At 50.4% G+C, this 18,849-nt stretch overlaps 1 protein-coding gene across 1 annotated transcript; it reads right to left on the bottom strand.

Annotated features, from left to right (window-relative positions):
- Nucleotides 1–1,172: 1,172 nt before the first annotated feature.
- On the bottom strand, nucleotides 1,173–18,644 carry LOC142908862 (cadherin-2-like; the record flags this gene model as incomplete). The annotated part of the gene is made up of 7 exons (XM_076059504.1): nucleotides 18,634–18,644; nucleotides 18,388–18,595; nucleotides 17,213–17,365; nucleotides 15,491–15,635; nucleotides 9,913–10,082; nucleotides 5,437–5,574; nucleotides 1,173–1,292 (listed from the first exon to the last, which is right to left on the bottom strand). Coding segments are annotated over exons 1-7 (945 nt in total), but the record flags the coding sequence as incomplete, so codon positions are not given.
- Between the last annotated feature and the right edge of the window lie 205 nt (nucleotides 18,645–18,849).

The raw sequence follows: 18,849 nt of genomic DNA, 5'->3' as shown, positions 1-18,849 counted from the left end.
CGTACACACACACGTACACACGTACACACACACGTACACACGTACACATGTACACACACGTACACACGTACACACACACACGTACACACACACGTACACACACGTACACACACATGTACACACACACGTACACACACACGTACACACGCACACGTACACACACACGTACACACACGTACGTACACACGTACACACACACGTACACACGCACGTACACATGCACACGTACACACACACGTACACACACGTACACACGCGCACGTACACACACACGTACAAATGTACACACACGTACACACGTACACACACACGTACACACACGTACACACACGTACACACGTACACACGCACACACACACGTACACACACGCACACACGTACACACACGGACACACGTACACACGCACGTACACACGGACACACGTTCACACACACGCACGCACACGTACAAAAGGCAAAGATCCCCCGTATAGCCTTAGCAGACCGTTTGGCCAAGTGTTGTTAGCGAGCACCTATGAAGACTGGAATGGCACACGTGGGGGTGGGGAGCCAGCACCACGCCCATCCGCCTTTGTCTCCCCAGTGCTCGCGACGTTGACGTTCGGACCCCGTGCCCCCCCCCCTCACCCCCCACTGGACGTCTGTGAAAAAATACCTCCCTAGCTGCCTCCATCTTCTCCCTCCCCATCCTCCCCTCCCTCCCCTCCTTCCCCTTCCTTCCCTCCCCCACTTCCTTCCATCCCCCTCTCCCCTCCCCATCCTCCCCTCCCTCCCCCACCTCCTTCCATCCCCCCCTCCCCTCCCCTCCTTGCATCCCTCCCCTCCCTCCCTCCCCACCCTCGCCATCCTCCCTCCCCTCCCCATCCTCCCCTCCCTCCCCCACCTCCTTCCATCCCCCCCTCCCCTCCCCTCCCTCCCTTCCCTCCCTCCCTCCCCCCCTCCATCCCTCCCCTCCTTCCATCCCTCCCCTCCCTCCCTCCCTCCCCTCCTTTCCCCCCCTCCCCTTCCATCCCTCCCCTCCCTCCCCTCCCCTCCCTCCTTTGACCCCCTCCCCTCCCTCCCACGCATTACCTTGACAACGACGATCCTGCCATTGTTGGTGCCGGGGTCGGTCTCCACGACAAACAGGTCGCCGGGGTCTCCCGCCCCCCACTCCCCCCCCCTGCCCCCCCCCCGCGGAGGGAATAGCGGACACGCCAAGCCGCCGTGCCGGCCTCGTCCGAGTCGATCACTGAGAGGGGCGGCATCGTCACCGGCACCCCCACGGCGTTCTCACGGACCGTGCCGAACCACTACGGCGATGAAGATGCCGAGAGAAGGGGGCGGACAGGGGGGGTGACGTTGTTGTTGTATACCGCCTATGGTGCAGTGTTGAGTCTATGGTGCAGTGTTGAGTCTATGGTGCAGTGTTGAGTCTATGGTGTAGTGTTGAGTCTATGGAGCAGTGTTGAGTCTATGGTGCAGTGTTGAGTCTATGGTGCAGTGTTGAGTCTATGGTGCAATGTTGAGTCTATGGTGCAGTGTTGAGTCTATGGTGCAGTGTTGAGTCTATGATGCAGTGTTGAGTCTATGGTGTAGTGTTGAGTCTATGGGGCAGTGTTGAGTCTAAGGGCAGTGTTGAGTCTATGGGCAGTGTTGAGTCTATGGTGCAGTGTTGAGTCTATTGTGCATTGTTGAGTCTAAGGGCAGTGTTGAGTCTATGGTGCAGTGTTGAGTCTATGGTGCAGTGTTTAGTCTATGGAGCAGTGCTGAGTCTATGGTGCAGTGTTGAGTCTATGGAGCAGTGTTGAGTCTATGGTGCAGTGTTGAGTCTATGGTGCAGTGTTGAGTCTATGGGCAGTGTTGAGTCTATGGTGCAGTGTTGAGTCTATTGTGCAGTGTTGAGTCTAAGCGCAGTGTTGAGTCTATGGTGCAGTGTTGAGTCTATGGTGCAGTGTTGAGTCTATGGCGCAGTGTTGAGTCTATGGTGCAGTGTTGAGTCTATGGTGCAGTGTTGAGTCTATGGTGCAGTGTTGAGTCTATGGTGCAGTGTTGAGTCTATTGTGCAGTGTTGAGTCTATGGTGCAGTGTTGAGTCTATGGTGCAGTGTTGAGTCTTTGGTGCAGTGTTGAGTCTATGGTGCAGTGTTGAGTCTATGGTATAGTGTTTGGTCTATTGTGCAGTGTTGAGTCTATGGTGCAGTGTTGAGTCTATGGTGCAGTGTTGAGTCTTTTGTGCAGTGTTGAGTCTATGGTGCAGTGTTGAGTCTATATTGCAGTGTTGAGTCTATGGTGCAGTGTTGAGTCTATGGGCAGTGTTGAGTCTATGGTGCAGTGTTGAGTCTATGGTGCAGTGTGGAGTCTATCGTGCAGTGTTGAGTCTATGGTGCAGTGTTGAGTCTATGGTGCAGTGCTGAGTCTATGTTGCAGTGTTGAGTCTATGGGCAGTGTTGAGTCTATGGTGCAGTGTTGAGTCTATCGTGCAGTGTTGAGTCTAAGGGCAGTGTTGAGTCTATGGTGCAGTGCTGAGTCTATGGTGCAGTGGTGAGTCTATAGTGCAGTGTTGAGTCTATGGTATAGTGTTTGGTCTATGGTGCAGTGTTGAGTCTATGGTGCAGTGTTGAGTCTATGGTGCAGTGTTGAGTCTATAGTGCAATGTTGAGTCTATGGTGCAGTGTTGAGTCTATGGGCAGTGTTGAGTCTATGGTGCAGTGTTGAGTCTATGGTGCAGTGTTGAGTCTATGGTGCAGTGTTGAGTATATGGTGCAGTGTTGAGTCTATGGTGCAGTGTTTAGTCTATGGAGCAGTGCTGAGTCTATGGTGCAGTGTTGAGTCTATGGAGCAGTGTTGAGTCTATGGAGCAGTGTTGAGTCTATGGTGCAGTGTTGAGTCTATGGTGCAGTGTTGAGTCTATGGAGCAGTGCTGAGTCTATGGTGCAGTGTTGAGTCTATGGAGCAGTGTTGAGTCTATGGTGCAGTGTTGAGTCTATGGTGCAGTGTTGAGTCTATGGGCAGTGTTGAGTCTATGGTGCAGTGTTGAGTCTCTTGTGCAGTGTTGAGTCTAAGCGCAGTGTTGAGTCTATGGTGCAGTGTTGAGTCTATGGTGCAGTGTTTAGTCTATGGAGCAGTGCTGAGTCTATGGTGCAGTGTTGAGTCTATGGCGCAGTGTTGAGTCTATGGTGCAGTGTTGAGTCTATGGAGCAGTGTTGAGTCTATGGTGCAGTGTTGAGTCTATGGTGCAGTGTTGAGTCTATGGGCAGTGTTGAGTCTATGGTGCAGTGTTTAGTCTATGGAGCAGTGCTGAGTCTATGGTGCAGTGTTGAGTCTATGGAGCAGTGTTGAGTCTATGGTGCAGTGTTGAGTCTATGGTGCAGTGTTGAGTCTATGGGCAGTGTTGAGTCTATGGTGCAGTGTTGAGTCTCTTGTGCAGTGTTGAGTCTAAGCGCAGTGTTGAGTCTATGGTGCAGTGTTGAGTCTATGGTGCAGTGTTTAGTCTATGGAGCAGTGCTGAGTCTATGGTGCAGTGTTGAGTCTATGGCGCAGTGTTGAGTCTATGGTGCAGTGTTGAGTCTATGGTGCAGTGTTGAGTCTATGGTGCAGTGTTGAGTCTATGGTGCAGTGTTGAGTCTATGGTGCAGTGTTTAGTCTATGGAGCAGTGTTGAGTCTATGGTGCAGTGTTGAGTCTATGGTGCAGTGTTGAGTCTATGGTGCAGTGTTGAGTCTATTGTGCAGTGTTGAGTCTATGGTGCAGTGTTTAGTCTATGGAGTAGTGCTGAGTCTATGGTACAGTGTTTGGTCTATGGCGCAGTGTTGAGTCTATGGTGCAGTGTTGAGTCTATGGTGCAGTGTTGAGTCTATGGTGCAGTGTTGAGTCTATGGTGCAGTGTTGAGTCTATGGTGCAGTGTTTAGTCTATGGAGCAGTGTTGAGTCTATGGTGCAGTGTTGAGTCTATTGTGCAGTGTTGAGTCTATGGTGCAGTGTTGAGTCTATGGTGCAGTGTTGAGTCTATGGTGCAGTGTTGAGTCTATGGTGCAGTGTTGAGTCTTTGGTGCAGTGTTGAGTCTATGGTGCAGTGTTGAGTCTATAGTGCAGTGTTGAGTCTATGGTACAGTGTTTGGTCTATGGCGCAGTGTTGAGTCTATGGTGCAGTGTTGAGTCTATGGTGCAGTGTTGAGTCTATGGGCAGTGTTGAGTCTATGGTGCAGTGTTGAGTCTATGGTGCAGTGTTGAGTCTATGGTGCAGTGTTTAGTCTATGGAGCAGTGCTGAGTCTATGGTGCAGTGTTGAGTCTATGGAGCAGTGTTGAGTCTATGGTGCAGTGTTGAGTCTATGGTGCAGTGTTGAGTCTATGGGCAGTGTTGAGTCTATGGTGCAGTGTTGAGTCTCTTGTGCAGTGTTGAGTCTAAGCGCAGTGTTGAGTCTATGGTGCAGTGTTGAGTCTATGGTGCAGTGTTTAGTCTATGGAGCAGTGCTGAGTCTATGGTGCAGTGTTGAGTCTATGGCGCAGTGTTGAGTCTATGGTGCAGTGTTGAGTCTATAGTGCAGTGTTGAGTCTATGGTGCAGTGTTGAGTCTATGGTGCAGTGTTGAGTCTATGGTGCAGTGTTTAGTCTATGGAGCAGTGCTGAGTCTATGGTGCAGTGTTGAGTCTATTGCGCAGTGTTGAGTCTATGGTGCAGTGTTGAGTCTATGGTGCAGTGTTGAGTCTATGGTGCAGTGTTGAGTCTATGGTGCAGTGTTGAGTCTATTGTGCAGTGTTGAGTCTATGGTGCAGTGTTGAGTCTATGGTGCAGTGTTGAGTCTATGGTGCAGTGTTGAGTCTATGGTGCAGTGTTGAGTCTTTGGTGCAGTGTTGAGTCTATGGTACAGTATTTGGTCTATGGCGCAGTGTTGAGTCTATGGTGCAGTGTTGAGTCTATGGTACAGTATTTGGTCTATGGCGCAGTGTTGAGTCTATGGTGCAGTGTTGGGTCTATGGTGCAGTGTTGAGTCTATGGTGCAGTGTTGAGTCTATGGTGCAGTGCTGAGTCTATGGTGCAGTGTTGAGTCTATGGGCAGTGTTGAGTCTATGGTGCAGTGTTGAGTCTATCGTGCAGTGTTGAGTCTAAGGGCAGTGTTGAGTCTATGGTGCAGTGTTGAGTCTATGGTGGAGTGTTGAGTCTATGGTGCAGTGTTGAGTCTATGGTGCAGTGCTGAGTCTATGGTGCAGTGTTGAGTCTAAGGGCAATGTTGAGTCTATGGTGCAGTGTTGAGTCTATGGTGCAGTGTTGAGTCTATGGTGCAGTGTTGAGTCTATGGTACAGTGTTTAGTCTATGGTGCAGTGTTGAGTCTATGGTGCAGTGTTGAGTCTATGGTGCAGTGTTGAGTCTACGGTGCAGTGTTGAGGTTGGGTGGTGGTGACGGTGTGAGTGTGGGTGGTGTGTGGTGGTGGCGGTGGTGGTGCCGGCGTGCCGTACGGTTCTACTCGTGAACTCGGGGGCGTGGTCATTGATGTCGGTGATGGTGACGATGGCGGTGGCCGTGGTCGAGAGTCCGATGTTGGCGTCTCCCTCAATGTCCGAAGCCATCACCACCAGCGAAAAGTGCGCCACTCTCTACACAGAGCGGACACTCCCACACCGTCACCCCCCGGCACACGCACGGAGTGGGTTTGTAGTGCAGAGCGGTAACCGCTATACATGGCGTGCACAGAGAGACAGAGACACACACACACAGACACACACACAGACACACACAGACACACACACAGACACACACAGACACACACCTTACACAGACAAACACACAGACACACACAGACACACACCTCACACAGACAAACACACACTAGAGACAAACACACACACACAGACACACACACAGACACACACAGACACACACACAGACACACACAGACACACACCTTACACAGACAAACACACAGACACACACAGACACACACCTCAGACAGACAAACACACACTAGAGACAAACACAGACACACACATAGACACAGACACACACACAGACACACACACAGACATAGACACACACAGACAAACACCTCACAGAGACACACACACACAATAGAGACAAACACACACACACACACACACAGACACACACGAGACAAACACACAGACACACACACACAGAGACACACACAGACACACACACAGTAGAGACAAACACACACACATACACAGACACAAAGACACACACCTCACACAGACACACACAGTAGAGACAAACACACAGACACACACACACAGACACACACAGACACACACCTCACAGAGACACACACACAGTAGAGACAAACACACAGACACACACAGACACACACCTCACACAGACACACACACACACAGACACACACAGACAAACACCTCACAGAGACACACACAGTAGAGACAAACACACAGACACACACACACACAGACACACACAGACACACACACACAGACACACACAGTAGAGACATACACACAGACACACACACAGACACACACACAGACACACACACACAGACACATACAGACACACACAGACACACACCTCACACAGACACACACACACAGTAGAGACAAACACACAGACACACACATAGACACAAACACACAGACACACACATAGACACATACAAGGACAAAGATCCCCCATATAGCCTTAACAGACTGTAGGGGCAAGTGCTGTTAGCGAGCACCTATGAAGGCTGGAACGGTACACGAGGGGGTGGGTGGCCAGCACCACGCACGACTGCCTTTGTCTCCCTAGTGGCAATGTTTACACACCGCACCAGGTACTCATTTGAGGCCGAGTCGACCTAGGGGGGCCCGGGACCGGTTCAGACAATCGTCACACGAACGTTGTGTCCGTGATGTGCGGCAGAAGCCAGATTAAACGATGCGGAAAACTGCATCAGTGCACAAAATGTACCGTATTTGTTTTGCTTTACAGATACAACAACAGTCAGATGTTCTAGACACAGACACACACAGACACACACAGACACACACCTCACACAGACACACACACACACAGTAGAGACAAACACACAGACACACAGCCACACACAGACACACACACACAGACACACACACACAGTAGAGACAAACACACAGACACACACACAGACACACACAGACACACACACAGACACACACACACAGTAGAGACAAACACACAGACACACACATAGACACACACACAGACACACACCTCACAGAGACACACACAGTAGAGACAAACACACACACAACAACAACAACCGCCATTCGCCACTAAGTGGCGGTGACGTCACCACGAGGCTTGTGCCAGGCTATGTGCACCCTGAGGCTACGTGAAGTGTCGAACGCCCGCTGGCAGGAGGTCAAGAGGCAAACCCAGGTGCCACGGGTCGACTGACTGAGATGACTGGCTGATGCACCACCTGTGCCCCCTACTGTGCCAACCTGCTGTGCTTTAGCCACCCGGCGCTCCGCTCGTTGTTCTGAGCGTCGCTCCTCCGCCCTCCGTTGTTTTGGAGGGCGACTACCTCCAACTGCCCAGTAGCGTCCTTCACGAGCCTCCTCCACAGAGGCCGATCTTGACACCGCTGGTACCAGTCATCGGCAAGTCCACTCAGCTCCACGTCCTCCTGTACCACATCACTCCATCTCTTCTCTAGCCCGTGCCGCGCTAGCTTAGCCCCCTCGATCCGGCCGAACAAAAGCTGTTTCGGCATGGGGTGGCTGGGCATGCGGGCTACATGACCCAGCCATCGCAGCCTTCCCCGCCGGAGGAGCTCACCGATGGGACCTTGCCCAGATCTCTCAAGGATTTGTGAGCTCCTCACACAATCCAGTCTGGTTAAACCCAGGATGGATCGTAGGCAGGCCAGCCTAAATGTTTCTAACCGGCGAAGATGTTCCATTAGGGGTGTCCACGTTTCGCAAGCGTAGAGAAGGAAGGGAATGACCGTGGCCGAGAAGACCTGAAGCTTAGTGCGGAGCGACAGATCAGGTAGCTTGCACACGTTACGCAACCGATGAAAAGATATTGCCGCTCGACTGATTCGGAGTGAGACCTCTGCTGTTAAACTGGAGCCAGTCATAAGCACACTGCCCAGGTATGGGAAACTCTCCACTCTCTCCACAACTGCCCCATCACCGATTGGGAGTTGTGGGGGTGGAGTGTCCGATGGTACAAAATATGCAGACAGGTGCTTAGTTTTGGTGGGGCTGATGGTAGGCCCCACCTCTTAGTGGCACGCTCCAGTCTCAGCAGCAGCGTCTCCACCTCCTCCTCTGAATGAGCAGCTATTACCAAATCATCAGCATACATAACGTGGTTGAACATTCGGGAGCCATCCCTTGACCGCACCCGAGCGTCGATCAGCCTCCCATTATATCTGTACCATATGGAGATTCCTCCGGTACAGCTATTGAAGGCTTCACGAACTACGTGGTCAAAATAGATGTTAAATAATGTGGGAGCCAGAGGACATCCCTGTCGCACCCCAAGGTTAACAGGGAATGGCTCTGACTCCCGGCCACGTAGTTTTACCCGGGCCCGCTCACCATCATGACGGTCCTTAATGATCGTGAGCAGAGGGTCAGGTACTCCAAAAGCACGAAGAACAACCCAGAGCCCAGGCCTACTGATGGTATCATAGGCCTTGACCAGGTCAATAAAGCAGAGATGTAGGTCTTTTTGGAATTCCCTACACCTCTGCTGTAGCAGACGGACAGAAAATATGGCATCTGTGCAGAACCGCCCTTTCCTGAAACCGCATTGGGGCTCCGCAAGCCTCTCCTCAGCGTGCCTGGCAAGGCGATGTTGAATAATCCTTGCCAGGACCTTTCCTGGCACACTGAAGAGTGAGAACCCGTTCAGTGGTCCAGACTGTTGTTATGATGTCATATAGGGCAGTCTGTGCACAAACGCCGCCCTCCCTCAGCATTTCGCTTGGGAGATCATCTCTGCCCGCTGCCTTTCCTGGTCTCAGACTCCGGATCGCCTTCAATACTTCCTCAACAGATGGCACCTCAGCCAGCCACTCACAGGGGGTGACCTCTTCCAAAATTTGAGGCACCGTAGCCTCAGCAGGGTCATCCTCACTTTGTGCCACGATGTTTTCCTGGCTGAGGGATTTTCCCTCCCCCAGGACATCACAGAAATGCTCAGCAAATCTGCAAACCTGTTCCTGGGGGTTGGTGATTGGGTCACCGTTTTTTCCCCTAATGATGGTAATAGGTGTGGCGCTGCAGATTACTTTTTTGTAGTTAAATAGACACACACGCACAGACACACACACAGACACACACACACAGTAGAGACAAACACACAGACACACACACAGACAAACACACAGTAGAGACAAACACACAGACACACACATAGACACAGACTCACACAGACACACACCTCACAGAGACACACAGACACACACAGTAGAGACAAACACACAGACACACACATAGACACACACACAGACACACACACACACACAGACACACACAGACACACACCTCACACAGACAAACACACACTAGAGACAAACACACAGACACACACATAGACACAGACACACACACACAGACAAACACACACTAGAGACAAACACACACACACAGACACACACATAGACATAGACACACACAGACACACACACACACAGGCACACACACAGACACACACACAGACACACACAGACGTGATACCCACCTCTCGGTCCAGCCGGACAGTATTGGTGATGATGCCTGTGACTCTGTCGATGGTGAACACGCGGTAGACACAGACACACACACACAGACACACACACACAGACACACACACACAGACAAACACACACTAGAGACAAACACACACACACACAGACACACACAGACACACACACAGACACACACAGACACACACACAGACATACACACAGACACACACACACAGACACACACAGACGTGATACCCACCTCTCGGTCCAGCCGGACAGTATTGGTGATGATGCCTGTGAATCTGTCGATGGTGAACACGCGGTGTGCAGTCACCATGGGAACCTGCAACACTATATGGTAGCGAATCGCTCCGTTGAGCGTCAAGGGGTCATCCATGTCACTCGCCACCACCCTCATCACGAAAGTGCCTGACATGGCCGGAGGGAGAGGGAGGGGAAGGAGTGAGTGTGTGTGAATGTATCTGTGTGTATGTGTGTGTGTGTCTGTGTGTGTGTCTGTGTGTGTTTGAGTGTGTGAGTGAGTGAGTGTGTGAGTGAGTGTGTATGTGTGAGTGTGTGTATGTGTGTATGTGTGAGTGTGTGAGTGTGTATGTGTGTGTATGTGAGTGAGTGTGTATGTGTGAGTGTGTCTGTGTATGTGTGTATGTGTGAGTGTGTGAGTGTGTATGTGTGAGTGTGTGAGTGTGTGTGTGTGAGTGTGTATGTGTGAGTGTGTGAGTGTGTATGTGTGAGTGTGTGTATCTGTGTGTATGTGTGAGTGTATGTGAGTGTGTGAGTGAGTGTGAGTGAGTGTGTAAGTGTGTATGTGTGAGTGTGCATGTGTGAGTGTTTGAGTGTGTATGTGTGTGTGTGAGTGTTTGAGTGTGTATGTGTGAGTGTGTATGTGTGTGAGTGTGTGAGTGAGTGTGTGAGTGTGTGTGTGAGTGAGTGTGTATGTGTGTATGTGTGAGTTTGTGTATCTGTGTGTATGTGTGAGTGTATGTGAGTGTGTGAGTGTGAGTGTGTAAGTGTGTATGTGTGAGTGTGTATGTGTGTGTGAGTGTTTGAGTGTGTATGTGTGAGTGTGTGAGTGTGTATGTGTGAATGAGTGTGTGAGTGTGTATGTGTGAGTGTGTATGTGTGAGTGTATGTGAGTGTGTGAGTGTGTAAGTGTGTATGTGTGTATGTGTGAGTGTGTATGTGTGTGTGAGTGTTTGAGTGTGTATGTGTGAGTGTGTGAGTGTGTATGTGTGAATGAGTGTGTGAGTGTGTATGTGTGAGTGTGTATGTGTGTGTGTGTATGTGTGTATGTGCCGGACGGGCAACTCTGTCGTGGACAGTGCTGTGGGGGGAGGTCCAATTTCGATTGGCTCCTCCCCTCATGGCGTCTGTGTCCACCACAGGGGCTAAACGGGGGCTCTGGACGGGTGCGAGGGGCTGGTAACCCCTCCACCTTCAATTAATTACCACTAAACTACAACTGAAATATATAATTAATAAGCTTGTGCCGGAGGCCCCGGGGGGCCAGGCGTCTATGACGTCTCCTGGCCAAACCCCAATTGGCGGAGCCAGGAGTGACCACGTGGAATGTTCGAACGCTCACTGCGGAGGAGAGGCTGCCACTCCTCTGTCGGGAGCTGGGCCGGTACAGCCTGGATCTATGTGGCATTCAGGAGGTCCGGTGGACCGGTTCTGCCACCATGAGGGTTGGACAGTCCTCTACTCCGGGCAGCAGACTGCCAAACAACAGGGTGTGGCTATTCTTTTGAACAAAAGAATGAAGGGGGCGTGGGAATGTGGCGGTGAGGTGTGGGAAGCTGTAAGCCCCAGGCTAGTTTGGGCTCGCCTTCCCATCAACCGGAGGCGAGGAATGGTGGTCCTGGTTACTTATGCCCCCACCGAAGATGAACATCCGTGGAGGGATGCAGGCAAAGCCGATGAGTCAGATGCCTTCTATGACCTCCTGTCACAGGTGCTGGCTAAAGTGGCCCCTCGGGATAGAGTCATCATGTTGGGTGACTTCAATGCCCGAGTTGGTCATGATGCTGGCACCTGGTCTGGAGTGATTGGAGGGCATGGGCCAGATCAGCTCAATAACATCGGTAGGAGGCTGCTAGATTTTTGTGCAGCCCATGGGCTTGTAATTACCAACACGCTGTTCCGGCATCGGCGCATCCACACAACATCATGGATGCATGCCGGGTCCAAGCAAGAACATCTGCTGGACTACATAGTGACGGACCAGCGGATGCGAGCCCATGTCCTTGACACCAGGACCTACAGTGGAGCTGATCTGCCCTCTGACCATCGACTAGTCATCTGTAAGATGCGCCTGCCATTCTTCCACTCCGGTGGTGGGTGTACACCCAGGACCCCATTCCAACCTAAAGTGGCCTGGTCTCAGTTATCTGATGAAAGTTGCAAGCGAGAATTTCATCATCGCTTGCGGCTGGGATTGGCATCGTCCCCGACTCCTTCTGATGTCGAGGGTAAATGGGTGAGGTTTAGGACTGTGACTCATGCAGCTGCAATGGCTGCTTTGGGAATGCGGTCCAGACCTCCCCAGAGACCCTGGCTGACAGAGGAGGTGTTCAGGATGGTTGAGAAAAAGCGACAGGCCCACTGTCATCGGCTATAGAATCCCACGTCAGAGAATGAGGAAGCTTACCGCAGCCTTCGCTCGGAGGTTCGGAGAGCCGTGAGGCGCTGCAAGGATGGGTGGTGGTCGCGGGTTGCTGAGGAGATGGAGTCTGCCTCAGTGGCCCGTGATCACAAATCTCTATTTAACTCCATCAAAAAAGTAACCTGCAGCGCCACACCTATTACCATCATTAGGGGAAAAAACGGTGATCCAATCTCCGACCCCCAGGAACAGGTTTGCAGATTTGCTGAGCATTTCTGTGAGGTCCTGGGGGAGGGAAAATCCCTCAGCCAGAAAAACATCGTGGCACAAAGTAAGGATGACCCTGCTGAGGCTGCGGTGCCTCAAATATTGGAAGAAGTCACCCCCTGTGAGTGGCTGCCTGAGGTGCCATCTGTTGAGGAAGTACTGAGGGCGATCCGGAGTCTGAGACCAGGAAGGGCAACGGGCAGAGATGATCTCCCAAGCGAAATGCTGAGGGAGGGGAGCGTTTGTGCACAGACTGCCCTATATGACATCATAACAACAGTCTGGACCACTGGACGGGTTCCGCAGGATTGAAAGGATGCCCTGGTGGTCCCCCTTTTTAAGAAGGGGGACTGCACAGACTGTAACAACTACAGGGGCATTTCACTCCTCAGTGTGCCGGGAAAGGTCCTGGCAAGGATTATTCAGCATCGCCTTGCCAGGCACGCTGAGGAGAGGCTTGCGGAGCCCAAATGCGGTTTCAGGAAAGGGCGGTCCTGCACAGATGCCATATTTTCTGTCCGTCTGCTACAGCAGAGGTGTAGGGAATTCCAAAAAGACCTACATCTCTGCTTTATTGACCTGGTCAAGGCCTATGATACCATCAGTAGGCCTGGGCTCTTGGTTGTTCTTCGTGCTTTTGGAGTACCTGACCCTCTGCTCACAATCATTAAGGACCTTCATGATGGTGAGCGGGCCCGGGTAAAACTACATGGCCGGGAGTCAGAGCCATTCCCTGTACACCTTGGGGTGCGACAGGGATGTCCTCTGGCTCCCACATTATTTAACATCTATTTTGACCACGTAGTTCGTGAAGCCTTCAATAGCTGTACCGGGGGAATCTCCATATGGTACAGATATAATGGGAGGCTGATCGATGCCCGGGTGCGGTCAAGGGATGGCTCCCTATTGCTCAACCACGTTATGTATGCTGATGATTTGGTAATAGCTGCTCATTCAGAGGAGGAGTTGGAGACGCTGCTGCTGAGACTGGAGCGTGCCACTAAGAGGTGGGGCCTTACCATCAGCCCCACCATAACTAAGCACCTGCCTGGGTATTTTGTACCATCGGACACTACACCCCCACAACTCCCAATCGGTGATGGGGCAGTTGTGGAGCGAGTGGAGAGTTTCCCATACCTGGGCAGTGTGCTTATGACCGGCTCCAGTTTAACAGCAGAGGTCTCACTCAATCAGTCGAGCGGCAATATCTTTTCATCGGTTGCGTAACGCTGTGTGGAAGCTACCTGGTCTGTTGCTCCGCACTAAGCTTCAGGTCTTCTCGGCCACGGTCATTCCCTCCCTTCTCTACGCTTGCGAAACGTGGACCCCCCTATTGAAACATCTTCGCCGGTTAGAAACATTTAGGATAGCCTGTCTACGATCCATCCCGGGTTAAACCAGGCTGGATTGTGTGAGGAGCTCACAAATCCTTGAAAGATCTGGGCAAGGTCCCATCGGTGAGCTCCTCCGGCGGGCACGATGGCTGGGTCATGTAGCCCGCATGCCCAGCCACCGCATGCCGAAACAGCTTTTGTTTGGCCGGATTGAGGGGGTTAAGCGGACGCGGCATGGGCTAGAGAAGAGATGGAGTGATGTGGTACAGGAGGACGTGGAGCTGAGTGGACTTGCCGATGACTGGTACCAGCGGTGTCAAGATAGGCCTCTGTGGAGGAGGCTCGTGAAGGATGCTATTGGGCAGTTGGAGGTAGTTGCCCTCCAACAACAACGGAGGGCGGAGGAGCGACACTCACAACAACGAGCAGAGCGCCGGGTGGCTAAAGCACAGCAGGTTGGCACAGTAGGGGGCACAGGTGGTGCATCAGCCAGTCATCTCAGTCAGTCGACCTGTGACATCTAGGTCTGCCCCGTGACCTCCTGCCAGCGGGCGTTCGACACTTCACATGGCCTCAGGGTGCACATAGCCTGGCACAAGCGTCGTGGTGACGTCACCGCCACTTAGTGGCGAATGGCGGTTGTTGTGTGAGTGTGTCTGTGTGTGTGTACCTGTGAGTGTGTGAGTGAGTGTATGAGTGTATGAGTGAGTGTGTGTGAGTGTATGAGTGAGTGAGTATATGAGTGAGTGAGTGCATGAGTGAGTGTGTGAGTGAGTGAGTGTATGAGTGAGTGTATGAGTGAGTGTATGAGTGAGTGTATGAGTGAGTGTATGAGTTAGTGAGTGTATGAGTGAGTGTATGAGTGAGTGTGTGAGTGTATGAGTGAGTGTATGAGTGAGTGTATGAGCAAGTGTGTGAGTGAGTGAGTGTGTGAGTGAGTGTATGAGTGAGTGAGTGTATGAGTGAGTGTATGAGTGAGTGTATGAGTAAGTGAGTGTATGAGTGAGTGAGTGTGTGAGTGAGTGTATGAGTGAGTGTGTGAGTGAGTGTATGAGTTAGTGAGTGTATGAGTGAGTGTATGAGTGAGTGTATGAGTTAGTGAGTGTATGTGTGAGTGAGTGCATGAGTGAGTGTGTGAGTGAGTGGTTGCCATGGCGACATCATCGTCATCATCCTCGCCATCGTCGTCGTCATCATCATCGTCATCATCATCGTCGCCATCGTCATAATCATCATCATCGTCATCATCATCGTCGTCATCGTTATCATCGTCATCATCGTCATCATCATCGTCATCATCATCATCATCGTCGCCATCGTCATCATCATCGTCGTCATCATCATCGTTATCATCGTCATCGTCATCATCGTCATCGTCATCATCATCATCATCGTCATCATCGTCATCATCGTCATCGTCATGATCGTCGTCATCATCGTCATCATCGTCATCACCATCATCGTCATCATCATCATCATCGTCATCATCGTCATCGTCATGATCGTCGTCATCATCGTCATCATCGTCATCATCATCAACATCATCGTCATCATCATCATCATCATCGTCATCATCATCATCATCGTCATCATCGTCATCATCGTCAGCGCACCTCGCGGGGATCCTTCGACGACGCTGCTGTGAAAGACTTCCTTGGCGAACGTGGGACGGTTGTCGTTGACGTCAATGACATCAACGACGAGGTCCACTGGCTTCTCCAGATGACGCCCACTCGTGTCCACAGCGTAGCACTTGAGCTGCAGTCACAACACTGTGGTGTAGTAGTGTATAGTGTAGTAGTGTATAGTGTAGTAGTGTATAGTGTAGTAGTGTATAGTGTAGTAGTGTATAGTGTAGTAGTGTATAGTGTAGTAGTGTATAGTGTAGTAGTGTATAGTGTAGTAGTGTATAGTGTAGTGTATAGTGTTGTAGTGTATAGTGTAGTATAGTGTAGTGTAGTAGTGTATAGTATAGTAGTGTATAGTGTAGTAGTGTATAGTGTAGTAGTGTATAGTAGTGTAGTGTATAGTGTAGTGTATATAGTGTAGTGTATATAGTGTAGTGTATAGTGTAGAAGTGTATAGTGTAGTAGTGTATAGTGTAGTAGTGTATAGTGTAGTAGTGTATAGTGTAGTAGTGTATAGTGTAGTAGTGTATAGTGTAGTAGTGTATAGTGTAGTAGTGTATAGTGTAGTAGTGTATAGTGTAGTAGTGTATAGTGTAGTAGTGTATAGTGTAGTAGTGTATAGTGTAGTAGTGTATAGTGTAGTAGTGTATAGTGTAGTAGTGTATAGTGTAGTGGTGTATAGTGTAGTAGTGTATAGTGTAGTGTATAGTGTAGTAGTGTATAGTGTAGTAGTGTATAGTGTAGTGTATAGTGTAGTGTATAGTGTAGTAGTGTATAGTGTAGTGTATAGTGTAGTGTATAGTGTAGTGCATAGTCTAGTAGTGTATAGTGTAGTAGTGTATAGTGTAGTAGTGTATAGTGTAGTGTAGTAGTGTATAGTGTAGTAGTGTAGTGTATAGTGTAGTGTAGTGTATAGTGTAGTAGTGTATAGTGAAGTGTATAGTGTAGTAGTGTATAGTGTAGTGTATAGTGTAGTGTAGTAGTGTATAGTGTAGTAGTGTATAGTGTAGTGTATAGTGTAGTGTATAGTGTAGTAGTGTATAGTGTAGTAGTGTATAGTGTAGTGTATAGTGTAGTGTATAGTGTAGTAGTGTATAGTGTAGTGTATAGTGTAGTGTAGTATAGTGTAGTGTATAGTGTAGTGTATAGTGTAGTGTATAGTGTAGTGTATGGTGTAGTGTATAGTGTAGTGTATAGTGTAGTGTAGTAGTGTAGTGTATGGTGTAGTGTATAGTGTAGCATAGTAGTGTAGTGTATAGTGTAATGTATAGTAGTGTAGTGTATAGTGTAGTGTATGGTGTAGTGTATAGTGTAGTGTATAGTGTAGTGTATAGTGTAGTGTAGTATAGTGTAGTGTATAGTGTAGTGTATAGTGTAGTGTATAGTGTAGTGTATAGTGTAGTGTAGTGTATAGTGTAGTAGTGTATAGTGTAGTGTATAGTGTAGTGTATAGTGTAGTGTATGGTGTAGTGTATAGTGTAGTGTATAGTGTAGTGTAGTAGTGTAGTGTATGGTGTAGTGTATAGTGTAGCATAGTAGTGTAGTGTATAGTGTAATGTATAGTAGTGTAGTGTATAGTGTAGTGTATGGTGTAGTGTATAGTGTAGTGTATAGTGTAGTGTAGTAGTGTAGTGTATGGTGTAGTAGTGTAGTGTATAGTATATGGTGTAGCAGTGCATAGTGTAGTGTAGCGTGAGTGGTCCGTACCCGATACTGAGCGATCACCTCCCGGTCCAGGCTCCTGGTGACTGAGACTCTCCCCGTCACGGTGTCCATGACGAACAACCCCACGGGATGCTGGTCGGCGCCGTCCCCCAGCAAGGCATAGCGGATGTCCACCCCGGCGGTGTCGGACTTCACCTGTTGGGGTGCCGTGACGAACGTGGGGGCGGCGATGATGCTGTGACGGCTGCTCCTACGCTGGACTTCTTCCAGCGCTCTCACGCTCACCTCACCCTCGACTCTCGACAATGCCCCACAGACCTCCCACGGCGGCGTGCGGATGTCTCGGCTGTCCGCGTCTCGTCGATTCGTTGACCTTTCCCTGGACTCTGCGCCACCGCCAGAAGCGTTTCTGTCACCCCCCACCGTGCCCCCTACTGAGCGTGGCAGAAAAGAGCTTCCCGGCTCTACGGATTCCTCCCCCTCCTCCTCCTCTACCTCCTCCTCCTCGTCTCTCTGGTCCAGCTCCACCACCTCCACCTTCTCCACGCGTCCTAACCTTAGGCTAGGGTTAGTTTAGGGCTAGTTAAGGGCTAGTTAAGGGCTAGTTCAGGGTTAGTTTAGGGTTAGTTTATGGTTAGGTTAGGGTTAGTTGAGGGTTAGTTTAGGGTTAAGTTAGGGTTAGGTTAGTTAATGGTTAGGTTAGGGTTAGTTTAGGGTTAGTTTAGGGTTAGTTAAGGGTTAGGTTAGGGTTAGTATAGAGTTAGTTCATGGTTAGTTTAGGGTTAGTTTAGGGTTAGGTTAGGGTTAGTATAGAGTTAGTTCATGGTTAGGTTAGGGTTAGTTTAGGGTTAGTTGAGGGCTAGTTTAGAGTTAGTTAATGGTTAGGTTAGGGCTAGTTGAGGGTTATGTTAGGGGTAGGTTAGGGTTAGGTTAGGGTTAGTTTAGGGTTAGTTTAAGAGTTAGTTCATGGTTAGGTTAGGGTTAGTTGAGGGTTAGTTTAGGGTTAAGTTAGGGTTAGGTTAGAGTTAGTTAATGGTTAGGTTAGGGTTAGTTGAGGGTCATGTTAGGGTTAGTTTAGGGTTAGTTGAGGGCTAGTTTAGAGTTAGTTAATGGTTAGGTTAGGGCTAGTTGAGGGTTATGTTAGGGGTAGGTTAGGGCTAGGATGAGGTTATACGACAATAAGAATGAGAACGCGCCACGTCCATCACACAGCGCACCTGCACCAGCAGCTTGGGGAAGGGCCCGCGGTCATTCTCGGGCACGGACACCTTGGGGATGAGCCAGGCCCGTCTCCAGCGACGACGACTCGCACCTTGGCCTGGCTGCTGGAACCTCACCACCACCTCCTCCACCTCCTTCTCCACCTCCTTCTCCACCTCCACCACCTCCACCTCCTTCTCCACCTCCTTCACCTCCTCCTCGTCTCTCTCTTCCTCCACCTCCTTCTCCACCTCCTTCTCCACCTCCTCCTCATTTCTCTCCTCCAGCTCCACCACCTCCACCTCCTTCTCCACCTCCTTCACCTCCTCCTCATCCCTCTCTTCCTCCACCTCCTCCTCCACCTCCTTCTCCACCTCCTTCTCCACCTCCTCCTCGTCTCTCTCCTCCTCCACCTCCTCCACCTCCTCCTCCACCTCCTTCTCCACCTCCTCCTCCTCATTTCTCTCCTCCAGCTCCAC

This window comes from Petromyzon marinus, unplaced genomic scaffold, assembly GCF_048934315.1.
Source record: "Petromyzon marinus isolate PM22_M1 ecotype Great Lakes invasive population unplaced genomic scaffold, UKy_Petmar_22M1.pri1.0 PM_G_Scaffold_105, whole genome shotgun sequence".
NCBI classification, from domain to species: Eukaryota; Metazoa; Chordata; class Hyperoartia; order Petromyzontiformes; family Petromyzontidae; genus Petromyzon; species Petromyzon marinus.
This window is presented reverse-complemented; position numbering and strand designations above follow the sequence as displayed.